The sequence below is a fragment of the Palaemon carinicauda genome, chromosome 10 (genome assembly GCF_036898095.1).
Source record: "Palaemon carinicauda isolate YSFRI2023 chromosome 10, ASM3689809v2, whole genome shotgun sequence".
NCBI lineage: Eukaryota > Metazoa > Arthropoda > Malacostraca > Decapoda > Palaemonidae > Palaemon > Palaemon carinicauda.
This window is the reverse complement of record NC_090734.1, coordinates 148,010,334-148,026,047: the sequence shown is the minus strand read 5'-3', so window position 1 is coordinate 148,026,047 and position 15,714 is coordinate 148,010,334. Positions and strand designations below refer to the sequence as shown.

The 15,714-nt window shown below is 38.4% G+C and overlaps 1 protein-coding gene across 1 annotated transcript; it reads left to right on the top strand.

Moving 5' to 3' along the window:
- Nucleotides 1-2,366: 2,366 nt before the first annotated feature.
- Nucleotides 2,367-3,344, top strand: LOC137648311 (golgin subfamily A member 6-like protein 7). The gene has a single exon (XM_068381240.1). It carries the CDS (start codon nucleotides 2,367-2,369, stop codon nucleotides 3,342-3,344), a length of 978 nt encoding a protein of 325 aa, XP_068237341.1.
- The last annotated feature ends 12,370 nt before the right edge of the window (nucleotides 3,345-15,714 follow it).

Here is a 15,714-nt window from a genome sequence, read left to right as displayed (position 1 = left end):
AAAACTGTTTAGCAAGTGTTTGCCAAGAAAATGTTTGGAAAGTGTTACACAAGAAACCGGTTGAAAAGTGTTTGACAAGAAACTGTTTGAAAACAGTTTGGCAAGTGTTTGCCAAGAAACTGTTTGGAAAGTGTTTGACAAGAAACTGTTGGAAATCTGTTTCGAACCTGTTTGAAAAGTGTTTGACAAGAAACTGTTTCGAAACTGTTTGGATAGTGTTTGCCAAGAAACTGTATGTGAACTGTTTAGAAAGTGTTTACCAAAAAAAAAATATTTTAAGCAAACTACTTGGAAAGTGTTTCACATGAAACTGTTTGGAAAGTGTTTTTTTAAGAAACTGTTTAGAAAGTGCTCATTAAGAAACTGTTTGCAAACTGTTTGGAAAGTGTTTGCCATGGAAATCTTTGGAAAGTGTTTGCCAAAAAGTTATTTCAAACTGTTTAGAAACTGTTTGCAAACTGTTTGGAAAGTGTTTACCAAGAAATTGTTGGCAAATTCTTTAGAAATTATTTGCCATAAAACTGTGTGGAAAGTGTTTACCATGAAACTGTTTGCAAACTGTTTGGAAAGTGTTTGTCATGTAACTGTTTGGAAAGTGTTTTCCAAGAAACTGTTTCAAACTGTATGGAACATGTTTGCCAAGAAACTGTTTTTAACTGTTTGGAAAGTGCTTCAAATTGTTTGCAAAGTATTTGTCATGAAACTGTATACTAAATGTTTACCAAGAAACCATTTCAAACTGTTTGGAAAGTGTCAGTCAGGAAACTTTTTGGAAAGTGTTTCCCAAGAAACTCTTTACAAACGGTTTATGAAGTATTGGCCAAGAAACTGTTCGCAAACTGTTAGGAGAGTGTTAACCAAGAAACTGCATACCGATTGAAAAGTGATTACCATGCAATTGATAGCCAAAATACTGTTTGAAACTATTTGGAAAGAGTAGCAAACTGATTGGAAAGTGCTTGCCAAGAAACGGTTTCAAACTGTTTGAAAAGTATATCAAAACTTTTTGAATAGTGTTTACCAAGAAACTGTTTGGAGAGTGTTAACCAAGAAACTATTTCCAAACTGCTTGGATAGTGATTTGAAAGAAGCTGTTTGCAAACTGTTTAACAAGAAACTATTTAAATGTTTGCAAACCTTAGAAAGTGTTTGCTTTGAAATTGTTTGCAATGTCTTTGCCCAAAAAAAAAAAAAAACATTCAACCTATGTGGAAAGTTTTTACCAAAAATCTGTTTGAAAAGTATTTGACACAATCAGTTTCAAATTGTTTACCAAGAAACTGTTTGCCAAGAAACGATCTGGAAAGTGTTTACCAAGAAACTGTCTGGAAAGAGTTTACCAAGAAACTGTCTGGAAAGAGTTTACCAAGAAACTGTCTGGAAAATATTTGCCAAGAAACTATCTAGAAAGAGTTTATAAAGAAACGATCTGGAAAGTGTTTACCAAGAAACTATATGGAAAATGTTTACCAAGAGACTGTTTGGAAGTGTATGGCACAAAACTATCTGCAACCTATTTGTCAAGAAACTGTCTTGAAGCCGTTTGCAAATTGTCTGCCAAAAAAAAAAACTGTCTGTAAACTTTTTGTAAACGGTAAGTAAAGTGTTTGTGAACTGTAAGGAAAGTATTTGTCAAGAATTTGTCTGCAAACTGTTCGTAAAGTGTTTGTCAAGAACCTGTCAGGAAAGTGTTTGTCAAGAATCTATCTGCAAACTGTTCGTAAAGTGTTTGTCAAGAACCTGTCAGGAAAGCGTTTGCAAACTATTAGGAAAGTGTTTGCCAAAAAACTGTCAGCAAACTTTAAGTAAATGTGTTTATCAAGAAACTGTCTGGAAAGCGTTTGCAAACTAATAGAAAAGTGTATGTCAAAAACTGTTTGGAAACTTTGTTTCCAAATAATATTTTGTAGTGAGAGGAACCAGCTCAACATAAATGTATTTCCCAGAATAACTAGAAGTGGCTCCTATAAGCCATTAATTCTAATAACACTTTACTGACAGTTAGTGTAGATTAATGGTGCTTTATCTAAGAACAGACCTCTACCCAATCAGAAGTGTTATTAAAGGTAAAAGGATTTTAGATGGAATGGTATGGGCCTTCGGATTATTTCGATCTAGCAAAGACCGAAATACTAACGAAAAGTCTTTTTTTCATAATTCAATATAATTTTCGATTAATAAAAAAAATCTTCAAATTTCGGCGATTTAAATTCCTTAGCGGATATTTCTACTAATTTTCACGACGTAATTTCAGAATGAAATCGTATATAAGGCTTTGGAGAACAGCTAACATAATTCCTTTCAAGACGAAAGAAATTTTTAGACGCTCACCAAAGCCGCTAAGAAACAGTTGAAACTATTAAAGAATGGCAGGATTACCGGAGCATCAACAATTCCTGGATAATCTGTGGAGGTTTCTGAACCAGATGTGGCAGAAGGAATTTCCTTCCCCGCGGTTGCTGGGAGACTTCAGGCGGAGAGCCGTTGTTGATGGCATAGTTTTTTTGAAGAAGAAATTGGAAAATCTGGCAGAAGAAAATGCTGCTTTGCAAAAGCAGCTTCAGGAAATGCAAGTGCAAAAATCATGCAACCAGTTCCCGATCAAGCAATCTCTCCAGCCTCCTGAATTCAGACGACTGCTCCAGAAACACATTGAGGAAAACATCAAACTTCATGAGAACATCATAACTCTGACAACAGAAAATGCTGCCCTCATCCAGGAGATTCGGGATTTGAAGAATCAACTGGAAAAGCATGAAGAAATGGCTCGCTTCAGCAAGGAGAAAGAAGACAATGAGCATCATTTCGAGGAGTTATTGAGGAAACTTGAAGATAGAAAGAGGTTGGAAATAGCGGCCTTGAACCATAAAGTGTATATGCTAAGAGAAAAGACAGAAGCAATCCAGATGTCCAATGTCCCCTTCATGCAAGCAGCGGAGATTCAAACACCGATAAGAGGTGTTCAAATTGAAATTGGGAAGATGAGAGAAGAACTCAAAACTTTGAAGAACGCTGTTGAAACAAACGTTGAAGAACAAGATCGTCGTCAGGCTCAGCAGTTGGATGACTATGGGAAACAGATTGAGGAGTTGAAAATCGAACTGAGGGAACGTAGTCTACAGAGAGCAGCCCTGGTTGGTCAAGAAAACATCTTGAAGGAAAAGGTGCACCGGATTGAACACACTAATGGAGAATTAGTCGTCCAGATTGCCGATCTGAAAGCACAGCTGTTAAATAAGGAAAGAGAAGTTTCTGAACTGAATAAAGATGAAAACAGAATGAGGAGCGTTGCTGAAAAATGCATCGAAGAAAAAGATGGACTGAATAATCATGGGATAGAATAGGAAGAATTATCAAGGATATGTTTTTTCTGTTAAGTTTCACTAGATATATGATTCTGAAGTCAAATGACATCGGTTATTTTTTTAGAAAGGATTAATTTTCTCACGCACTTAGTTAAAGGCTTTTATTTTTAAGGAACAAGTAAATCTTGGGATTTAAAAGGAAATTAATTTGTTGATGACTTTAATTTTGATTTGGTTATTTGTATAAATTTTATATTATAATAAAGTATTTAATTTCAAATTACTTTAACTTATCCCTTATCTATTGTTGTAGCATCACTTCTGGCATGATGAATTAAACTTAATTTATTCACATAAACGAATTGAATGACTAAATGTTATAGGATATAAACTGGGGAGCATAAATACTTATAACCTATTTGTTCAGGTAACTGAAAGTTTTCTAATAGATCTTACATAAGAAAATAAATAATTTATTTCGTCTCTATTTTATCACTAATTTCACCCACCATTTTCTCAATTTTTTTCCTCTGAACAAAGTATCAATAAGTTATAAACAATTCTAATCTAAAAGCATACCAAACTGAATATCTAATGCATGCATTGATAAGCAAGTTCTCAACAAGAATTTTACTTTTCTCATATTTTTCTTACGTTCCACTGCCACTATGTAGCACTGATAAGGCCATTTTATCTCACTAATGCATCAAGATCAAAAGTATTACAAAACTATAACTTTTTTTTCGTGATAATTTATTTAAAAAGTATAGCCATATTTTCCTCGACCAATTTCAAGCAATAGGTTTCTATTATTAGCTTTTCTACGAACAGTTGAAAGATAAAATGGTTTAACACAATCTTTCAGCTTACAATGTATGTTGTAAATAACTCTGAAACTAAATTTTCCAGGTTAGATTATGATATTCATGTGAAGCAAGGATAATTGTACTTTAAAGAAAGTAACTGTAGAAAGGATAATTGTACTTTAAAGAAAGTAACTGTGGAAGGGATAATTGTACTTCAAGGAAAGTAACTGTAGAAAGGATAATTGTACTTTAAGGAAAGTAACTGTAGAAAGGATAATTGTACTTCAAGGAAAGTAACTGTAGAAAGGATAATTGTACTTTAAGGAAAGTAACTGTAGAAAGAATAATTCTACTTTGAGGGAAGTAAATGTAGAAAGGATAATTGTACTTTAAGGAAGAAAATGTAAAAAGGATAATTGTACTTTAAGGAAGTAAATGTAAAAAGGATAATTGTACTTTAAGGAAGTAAATGTAAAAAGGATAATTGTACTTTAAGGAAGTAAATGTAAAAAGGATAATTGTACTTTAAGGAAGTAAATGTAGAAAGGATAGTTATACTTTTGGGAAGTAAATGTAGAAAAGATAATTTTACTTTAATGAAGTAAATGAAGAAAGGATAATTGTACTTTAAGGAAGTAAATTTAGAAAGGATAATCGTACTTTAAGGAAGTATATATAGAAATGATAATTGTACTTTAAGGAAAAAAAGGTAAAGAGGATAATTGTACGATAAGGAAGTAAATGAAGAAAGGATAATTGTACTTTAAGGAAGTAAATGTAGAAAGGATAATTATTCTTTAAGGAAGTATATGTAGAAAGGATAATTGTACTTTAAGGAAGTAAATGTAGAAAGGGTAATTGTACTTTCAGGAAGTAAATGTAGAAAGGATAATTGTACTTTAAGGAAGTAAATGTAGAAAGGATAGTTATACTTTTGGGAAGTAAATGTAGAAAAGATAATTTTACTTTAATGAAGTAAATGAAGAAAGGATAATTGTACTTTAAGGAAGTAAATGTAGAAAGGATAATCGTACTTTAAGGAAGTATATATAGAAATGATAATTGTACTTTAAGGAAGTAAATGTAGAAAGGGTAATTGTACTTTCAGGAAGTAAATGTAGAAAGGATAATTATTCTTTAAGGAAGTAAATGTAGAAAGGATAGTTATACTTTTGGGAAGTAAATGTAGAAAAAATAATTTTACTTTAATGAAGTAAATGAAGAAAGGATAATTGTACTTTAAGGAAGTAAATGTAGAAAGGATAATCGTACTTTAAGGAAGTATATATAGAAATGATAATTGTACTTTAAGGAAGTAAATGTAGAAAGGGTAATTGTACTTTCAGGAAGTAAATGTAGAAAGGATAATTATTCTTTAAGGAAGTATATATAAAAAGGATTATTGTACTTTAGGGAAGTAAATGTAGAAGGGATATTTGTACTTTGAGGAAGTAAATGAATCTAATAATGAAATCTTTACAACCATATCATCCTCAATGGTGAACCGTCAACAAACCTCCAGGGGGAAAATGATCACACAGAGGTGCCGATAGATCAAGAACATTTTAGCGCCTGAATGTTTGACACATTCTTAACATGTATGTGGATTATAAGTGTCACCAATCACAGAAGATATAATGGGGCTATAAAAAGGGATGTCATGAAAGAATAGAAATTCGCTTCCTGTTTAAGAATAAGACAAAGACATTTATGAGAATGAAAAAGACTTACTGACTGCTTGAGTTTTAGAAAGGGAGTTAAGACATCTGGTATTCAATTGCGGTAACCCATCCAAGGACTGGCCAAATCTAGTGAAGACTATGCACTGAACGTGAAGAAGACTCTCTACAACAAATACTACAATCTTTAAAGCTGTTCGTGCATTTTTGAATTAAAAATACAAACTAAGACTTACAAAAAAGGTTAGGAAAGTTTCGATTAAAAAATAAGTATATTTTTAAAGAACCCGAAATCGTGACTGATTTGAAATGTGCCGCAATACAGAAACATAAAGAATGCAACTTTCAGGAAAGTCTGCTCCCAAAAAAATGTCTTTTTCCAAACAATTAAGAAAAGATGTCTATTCTGAGAATATCTTCGTCAAAATGATTAAGAAAAGATGTCTGCTCTGAGAATATCTTTGTCAAAATAATTAAGAAAAGATGTCTGTTCTGAGAATATCTTTGTCAAAATAATTAAGAAAAGATGTCTGTTCTGAGAATATCTTCGTCAAAATGATTAAGAAAAGATGTCTGCTCTGAGAATATCTTTGTCAAAATAATTAAGAAAAGATGTCTGTTCTGAGAATATCTTTGTCAAAATAATTAAGAAAAGATGTCTGCTCTGAGAATATCTTTGTCAAATTAATTAAGAAAAGATGTCTGTTCTGAGAATATCTTTGTCAAAATAATTAAGAAAAGATGTCTGTTCTGAGAATATCTTCGTCAAAATGATTAAGAAAAGATGTCTGCTCTGAGAATATCTTTGTCAAAATAATTAAGAAAAGATGTCTGTTCTGAGAATATCTTTGTCAAAATAATTAAGAAAAGATGTCTGCTCTGAGAATATCTTTGTCAAAATAATTAAGAAAAGATGTCTGTTCTGAGAATATCTTTGTCAAAATAATTAAGAAAAGATGTCTGTTCTGAGAATATCTTCGTCAAATTAATTAAGAAAAGATGTCTGTTCTGAGAATATCTTTGTCAAAATAATTAAGAAAAGATGTCTGCTCTGAGAATATCTTCGTCAAATTAATTAAGAAAAGATGTCTGCTCTGAGAATATCTTTGTCAAAATAATTAAGAAAAGATGTCTGCTCTGAGAATATCTTTGTCAAATTAATTAAGAAAAGATGTCTGTTCTGAGAATATCTTTGTCAAAATAATTAAGAAAAGATGTCTGCTCTGAGAATATCTTTGTCAAAATAATTAAGAAAAGATGTCTGTTCTGAGAATATCTTCGTCAAAAAATGAAAAGACAGAATCCTCTCAGAATGTCTTACTCAAAAAACTCTAAGATGAGGAGTCTTTACAATAAAGTCTCTCTCTCAGGGCCTCACCATTCTGGAAAACATTGTTTGGAAACTACTGCTAGTATCATATAGGATCCAATGACTTGCCGGCTAGTACAACATTGAATCCCTCTTTCGTTACGGTTTATTTTTCCTTTGCCTACACATACACCAAAAAGTCTGTCACTCACAGGGTTAACTACTGCTATCTAATTGTTCAGTGGCTACTTTCCTCTTCGAAAGGGTAGAAGGGACTCTTTAGCTATGGTAAGCAGCTCTTCTATGAGGACACTGCAAAATCAAACCATTGTTCTCTAATCTTGAGTAGTGCCATAGCCTCTCTACCATGGTCTTCCATTGTCTTGAGTGTACACTCAAACATACTATTCTATCTGTTTCCTTATTTCCTTTCCTCAATGAGAAATTTTCCCCGTTAGAGCCCTTGGGCTTATAGCATCGTGTTTTCCAACTCCGATTGTAGCTTATATCATCATCATAATAATAATAATAATAATAATAATAATAATAATAATAATAATAATAATAATAATAATAATAATAATAATAAGCTATGTAGAAATAAAGTTTACAAGCTGTTTACTGATACACTTTCGCGAACATTTGTTTCATCCGGAATGCTAAACATTTGGAGTTTCAGGCTGTATACAGTATGTAATTTATAAAGGCCCATCCATGTACAATGTATGTATGTATAAATATGTTCATGTATGTATGTGTATGAATGTTTATTATTTATTAATTTATATATATGTATATATATATATATATATATATATATATATATATATATATATATATATATATATATACAGTATAATATATATATAAACATATATTAATAAAAAATTATTTTACACAGATACACACACACACATATATATATATATATATATATATATATATATATATATATATATATATATATATATATATATATACTGTATATAAACATATATCAATAAATTCTTTTATATATATACAGTATATATATATATATTATAATATATATATATATATCATAATATATATATATATATGCATATATGTATATATACATATATATATATATATATATATATATATATATATATATATATATATATATATATATATATATATAGTATATATATATATATATATATATATATATATATATATATATATATATATATATATATATATATATATATATATGATTGTAAGTGCAAATAGATAAGTAAACAGTCATATTTAAAAATGTACACGAATACTTATACACATATCTACAATTCCGCCACCCAGCCAGCAGGGAAAGTGAGAAGGGAATAGGAGGGAAAGATGGAAGGATGAAAGAGATAAAAAAAGGGGGGGGGAGTATCCCCTCCCCCAGGACCCATGTCTTTAACACTAATCCCCCTCCCATCCTGGCTCTTCAGGAGCACGTTGCTACCTGAAGTAGATTGACAGGTCATGATATTGAAACCTCCAAAATATGCCACTGCTATCACCGTATTGCAGTGTGAGGCCACATTCTAGAAATTTAAATTATCTATCCATTATTCATAAGTATTCGAATAATTGATTAATTTAATTGGTCGGGTTACTCGCTTACCCCTTCTCTGTTTTTTTTCCCTTGGGTGTTGGTGGTAGAACCCAGATTTGATATTCGTAATGTTTGGGGTTAAATGGATACCAGTGCTTGGGTTAATAACTCTCCAATGGGAGATTTTAGATCGTCAAATTCTTTTATCATTTTACCTGGCCTGTCAAAAGTTTGCATAGTATTGAAGCCTTAATCGGTATCAACTTCATGAGATTGCTTGACCAAAATACTGATACCTTTTATATATATATATATATATATATATATATATATATATATATATATATATATATATATATATATATATATATACACGTGTGTATATATGTATATATATATATATATATTTTTGGGCTCAAGCCATGTCGTCCTGATGGAAGTTCCTATAGGGTAGCTTCCTAGGGTATATTACAACTACGGCGATATTCCCAGAGAATTTACCTTAAGGTACCAGAATTCTAACTCCTGGAGCGAGTATCCCTCGTGAAAGGGATATCGCGACATATCAGAGGACGTATTCTAGACACGTCACATGGCAATCTACTACCTAAATAGAGATTCGTCTCGTAAGAGGGAGATTGACGAGATACGAATTCGGGAAGAAAAAGGGGGGAGCCGCTCCCAAGGCCTCCCAATCCCCCGATTCGTATGCGTGCCTGGCGCCAATCCTGGCGCCATCTACATTCCTTTTTGCGTAGCTTAACAACTCGGTGTTTTTTCCTGTTTTTCTCGCAAATCTTGGATTTATTCAACTTTTCATGGCTTCTCCGTCTTCGTTGGCCTCGGATAAGTTGAGTATAGTGTCTGTTATGTATAAATGTAGGCTCTTGGTAAAATTTTGAGTGATTAATAGGATTAATCTTTGATACAAGAGCCGTAGCCTACCAGAGGTGTCCTGGACACTGTCACTCGCTAGGTATAAATTAGTTAGTCAGAGTGACATTCCTGGTTGTTTTGCTTAATAAATTTTAGCTATTTAGCTTTACATAGGATTTCCTTTCGTGCTTAGTATTATTTGGCGAAGTATTCGCCATTCTGGCCTACGCTAGGCCATGTAGCCTAGTCGTTTGGTCCTAGTACTTAATGCATGATTTTGGTTTTTCCGAGTGTAATTAAAAGTTTATTAAAGCTTTAGGCTATTTTTTATACATTTTAGACTGTGTGGAATATTTCCAAGATTGTATACGTGAGAGTTTCGGTGAATTAGGTAATCGATTCTCTTGGTGCCTAGGTTAATTGCTTATGGAGCCTTAGTATACTTTATTATTCTCCCCGGTTGCTTTCTTTTCTTCGGAGAAGGTATGCAATCCCTTTCCCTCTGTTTAAGCCTTGGGCTTATCCCTAAGTGGTTTTTTCCGAATTTATTTTCGATAAAACTATACTAGGGTGTTACTGTACCTTCCTGTTCCAGCAGAGTCTGGTTCAAAGAGGGACAGAACAACAGAGTTTTTTAGTCTGAGTCCGTGTTGTCTGGCTTGGGGCAGAGTTCCCCTCGCTGACCTAACACTTATAAAGGGAGCTTAGCTCCCTTAGGTCACTATCGAAGGTTTCTGTAGTATGATTCCTCCTTTTGTGATCGACCAGACTAAGTCCTGTTGCTGTTCTTGGGGAGGATAAAATCTTCCCTTGGGAATAGCAACGCCTTCCTTGCTTTGGTGCTTTGGGAAGCTGGCAAGTATTGCTGGCCCTTTCCCTTAGATCTCCCTTAGGCTAAGACAGAGTTCTTGGCTGCGGGTGATCTGTCACTAAAGCAAGGTTGGCAGGACCCTTTTGTCCCTTCCCCCTCTATCTCCGTAATGGCCTTGCCATTACTGTACTGTACCTTGCCGGCCGGCAGAGCTGGCTGGCAGGGGTATTACTGTACTGTACGTCATTCTACTTCTGGACCTAGTATAGGTTGGGATATGGAATTGACTAAGGCCATTGCCGGCCGGCTGAGATGCTGGCCGGCAAGGGTCTTATGTTTTCGAGTGCTGCCCGGACCTCTCTTGGTCCCTCATCCATGCCTGCCGACAGAGCCGGACGGCATTGGTCAAGGAAGCCTGAATTAAGTTTCTCCCCTTCCTTATATGCACTCTTTCGGTTGCCGGGCTTTGGGGGTCGTGTACACTCTTATCCCGGCATCCATTCTTTTTTCTTCTAGTGCTGTACCTGTCCCGGCAGCCGGCCTATGAGGCCGGCAGCCGGGCAGGGGTAGTCTTCTGGTTCTTTTGCTGCCGGCTGGCATCGGTCTCGTACCTTTGCCGGCCGGCTTATGTCAGTCCTTGTCTGCCGGTCACCAAGAGTGTGGCCGGCAGCTGGGTACTACCTTGTGTAGTTGCTGGCCGGCAATCATTGCCGGCCAACACTGGCTGTTGCTGGCCGGCAGCTGCTGCCGCCGGCACAGGCATTTGAACCAGAGGGCTGCCGCCCTATAGCTGTTAAGTAGTATACTTTAAAGCTAATTGTGGTGTGTGCCGGCCGGCAAAGGCAGGCCGGCACACATCCTCCTATACTGTACTAGTATTCTTCTGTATAGCATATACAGTAAGAAGAAAACTATAGTAAAAGTTTAGGTACAGCACTGTATCTTCTAACACTATTGTGTTTTCTTACACAGCCCTTTGCTGTTGCCCTCAGACAGGAAGCAGAGTTCTTCCCCGTCTATTATCCAGGATTTTAAAATCATTGCCTAGGTGTGAGCTCCACCTGTTTCCTATGGAAACCTTGCATTGGTTACTCTAGTAGAGATAAACCAATTTTTTGATTTTATTATCTGGAAGGCTGCAACAATGGGTTGTGAGGGAAACACAAGTGTGTGTCTTTCATTTATGAATTGTTATGCTATACTATGCATATCCAGTGATACATAGTTCACTTGATACTCATGGAAATTTCTTCTCTTTACAGAAGGACACTCCGAAGTGGGGAAGTGCTTTCTGCAATGTCAGCAGCAAGAACCTCTGCGGACATGAGTTTTGTAGGAGACACGCAGCATACGCTGTCTCCAAGGATGATCTCCGGTATTGGGACCCTCAGGTATGTACTGTGTGCACTAACCTGATTAATGAGACATTTAAATAGCTAGGAAGAAGCTTCGTACCTGGGTAAGGGGCTTCCAAAAGTACACTTCTGGCCCTTATCTTCCAAGTGAGAAGATGAGGGCGTATCTTTTCCCTAAGGCATCAGCTGAGGCAGTGATTCCCCAGCCTCAAGAGGAGATCCCCTATGTTCAGATCCAGGTGGATGCTGAAGTCGCGGTCGCGATGCAAGACATCTAGCTAAATGACAGGATATCTGATGTGGACGGGTGTCAGGAGGAAGACCTCCTTGCAGAAGCCCAGGATGAAGTTCAAGTCCCTCTACATCGGCCGGTCTCCCAGTAGAGCTGGGACAGGCCCTCTCTTCTATTGTTGGAATGATCCAACAAATGCAGAAGGAGAATCAGGAGAAGGCGGCTGCAATGGAACTGCGAATGCAGTGCCTTGCAGAATCACATGGGCCCCAGAAAAGCTCAATGTGAAAGACCTTCCTTTGTGCTCGGATGCTAACCCATGGAGGTATGCTGAGCACATGTCGATGACGACTGGAAAGATCGTCATCTCGGATATGCTGGGCTCAGTTCCCCTGGAGGGTGGAATTCTGGCCCAGCAAGGCACCATATCCGGACTGTTATGTCCGGCTGAGGAAGGAACCAGCTTCAAAGGAGGAGGCAGAGCCGAAGGAGGTCATAGTGATGACCATGCTAAGGCTCAAGCTCTACTTTCATCTTCGATGAAAGAGAGGGGCTTCTCTAACTCAAAGGTAGCTGCATTGAATAGGAAGCTCCCTTCCTTTGTGTCCTCGCCTACTAGAGCCTTCCCCCTTTTTACAGAAAGGGTTTCTGGCTGTACTAAAAGCAATCGAGGCCGGCAAGTCTTGCCCCTCCCTAGAGGAGTGTAAACCCTTGTCGCTGGCCCTGCCTATGGACCACAAAGATTGGAAGGACGTCCATCTTACGTTCTAAGTGGAAAGTTGGAGGCTGATATTGCCGGACGTCAGTTCGGCAAGGACCCCCCTAAGCTGTCTGACTTTCTTTTGCGAAGTGAGCTCGATACAAAAGAAAGACTGACTGCCTCAATGTCTCTTCAGACTACTCTCGAGACGATGGCAAGTGACCCCAAGGTCCATGAAATGTTCATGGTAGTGGCCAAGCCTCATCTGGCCACAGTGACGAAGGACCTTTATGGCTTCGTCAAGGCAAGGAGAGCTGGTAGGGAGTTCGTGTTTACCTCGGCTACAGTGAGGCACGAGCTAAAGAAACTAATCTCCTCCAACATTTGGGGAAAAGACCTTTTTCCCTACCGACTTGGTCAAAGAAGTTTTTGATAAAGCCACCTTGGAGAATAGAAACCTTCTCCAGAAGTGGGACCTGGCTATCAAAAGAAAGTCTTCCCCGGATGAGGGTCCTCAACCAAAGAGGAAGACTATGAGGACTAGGCTACCGTCTCGGCCAGCCAAGCCTCTTAGACAGCAACAGCAACTGCAATTGCCATTGCCCCCAGTGCCCCAGATCGTGGCACAAACCCCGACCACCTTTCAGTGGGTACCCCAGGCCGTGTCGACACAGTCCACGGCATTCACCCCAGCGTTCGAAGGGCAGTCTACTTCCTTCCGAGCAAAGCCTAGAGGAGCAGCCAGAGGCTCGTCTAGACGCTCCTCAAGGGGAAGGGGATTTAGGGGTGGTCGTGGTCAGGAAGGCAAGACCTCAGGACAACAGTCCAAGTGAGGTGATACCGGTAGGAGGGAGACTTCTGAAATTTCGGGATCGGTGGACCTTCGATCCCTGGGCCCACAGCCTACTCAAGAATGGATTGGGCGGGAGCTGGTACAGCACTCCACCCCCGTACCTTCGGTTTTTTCCAACACTCCACCCCCGTTATGGAGGACTACGTTCAAGAACGGTTGGAGAAAAAGGGTGAAGCCCATCAATTTCTAAGGGAGGCTGTTTTGTGTTCCCAAGAAAGACTCGGAAAAGCTCAGAGTCATTCTGGACTTGTCGCCACTTAACAAGTTCAAAGTGAATTACAAATTCAAAATGCTAACACTGCAACACATAAGGACCTTACTGCCCAAGAGGGCATATTCCGTCTCTATAGACTTGTCAGATGCCTACTGGCACATTCCAATTAGCCATCGACTCTCCCCCTACCTAGGGTTCAGGCTACAGCGAAGACTACACGCCTTCGGAGCCATGCCATTCGGGCTAAACATAGCCCCAAGGATTTTTACGAAGCTTGCGAGCGTAGCTCTCAAACAATTTCGCCTAAAGGGAATTCAGGTAGTAGCCTACCTGGACGACTGGTTGGTGTGGGCAGCATCCGAGACAGAATGCTTGCAAGCTTCCAGTCAGTGATCCAGTTCCTAGAGTACCTAGGCTTCAAGATCAACAGAAAAAGTCTCGACTTTCTCCATCTCAAAAGTTCCAGTGGCTAAGATCCACTGGGACCTTTTGTCACACCGTTTCTCCACCCCAGCGAAGAAAAGGAAGGAGATAGCGGGTTCTGTCAAGAGACTTCAAGATTCCGAAAGGATATCAAGACACGAGCAGGAGAGAGTACTGCGCTCTCTCCAGTTTGCTTCGGTGACAGACCCAGTGCTAGAGCACAGCTAAAGGATGCAATCGGAGTTTGGAGAAGTTATGCATCAAACGCGTGAAGAGATCTGAGAAGACCAGCCGCTTCGGCTAAGTACTCTTCTCAGGCCTTGGTCCCAAGCCAGACATCTAAAGATGTCAGGTTCTTCTTCAGCCACCTCCCCCGTCGGTGACGATTCACTCAGACGCCTCAAAGGAGGGATGGGGAGGTCACTCTCATCGGAAAAAAGTCCAGGGGACTTGGTCCAGGCTATTCAAGACCTTTCTCATAAAACTTTCTAGAAGCTAGGGCAGTGCTCCTTACCTTAAAGAAAGTCTCCCCGTGTCATTCGTTCCACAGAAAGTGGTAATAGACAGCGAGGTAGTTGTAAGATACTTGAATCGACAAGGATCGAGGTCACCACCTCTCAACCAGGTGATGTTGGCCGTCTTCCGATTGGCGGAAAAGAAGAAGTGGTACCTGTCGGCAGTTCACCTTCAAGGAGTCCGCAATGTGACAGCGGACGCTCTATCCAGGTTCACACCGATAGAGTCGGAATGGTCCTTAGACGCAGGATCATTCTCCTTCATTCTGAATCAGTCCCAGAACTGCAGATAGACCTCTTTGCGACGAAAGACAACAAGAAGTTGCCCCTGTACGTGCCCCGTACGAGGACCCCTTAGCGGAAGCAGTGGACGCGATGTCCCTCGACTGGAACAGATGGTCCAAGATTTATCTGTTCCCTCCTCACAACCTTCTGTTGAGGGTCCTCAACAAACTGAGATCCTTCAAAGGGTAGCGGCAATAGTGGCCCACAAGTGGCCGAACAGCGTGTGGTTCCTCCTGGCATTGGAACTGTAGCTGAAGTTTGTACCACTACCAGATCCAGTTCTGACCCAGCGAGTCCAGAAGTCAACTGTCTGCGCTTCATTACAGAAAACCCGGACCCTGCAGGTCATGTTTTTCTCTCCCTAGCGGTGAGAAAGCGTTTCGGGATTTCGAAAGCCAGTATAGACTTCCTTGAGGAATATAAATGCAAATCTACTAGAAGGCAATATGAGTCATCTTGGAGAAAATGGGTGGCCTTTTGTCAAGGCGAAGATTCCGCAGGAGATCTTGACAGACTTCTGCTTATCCTTTTTCCCCACCTCCATGGTCAAGGGTTGGCAGCGAACACGATTTCAGCGTGTAAGTCTGCTTTGACAAGACCCATTCTATATGCCTTCCAGGTCGACCTAGGTAACGAGATCTTTAATAAAGTCCCGAAAGCCTGTGCTAGGCTCAGACCTTCAGCACCTCCAAAGCCCATTTCATGGTCTTTAGACAAGTTCTTCATTTCGCTTCTCTGTTGAGCAATGAAGAATGTGCGTTAAAGGATTTGACACAAAAAGTTATTT

Coding starts and splice junctions, on each gene's coding strand:
- LOC137648311 (XM_068381240.1), top strand. CDS start 2,367: ATGGCAGGATTACCGGAGCATCAACAATTCCTGGATAATCTGTGGAGG.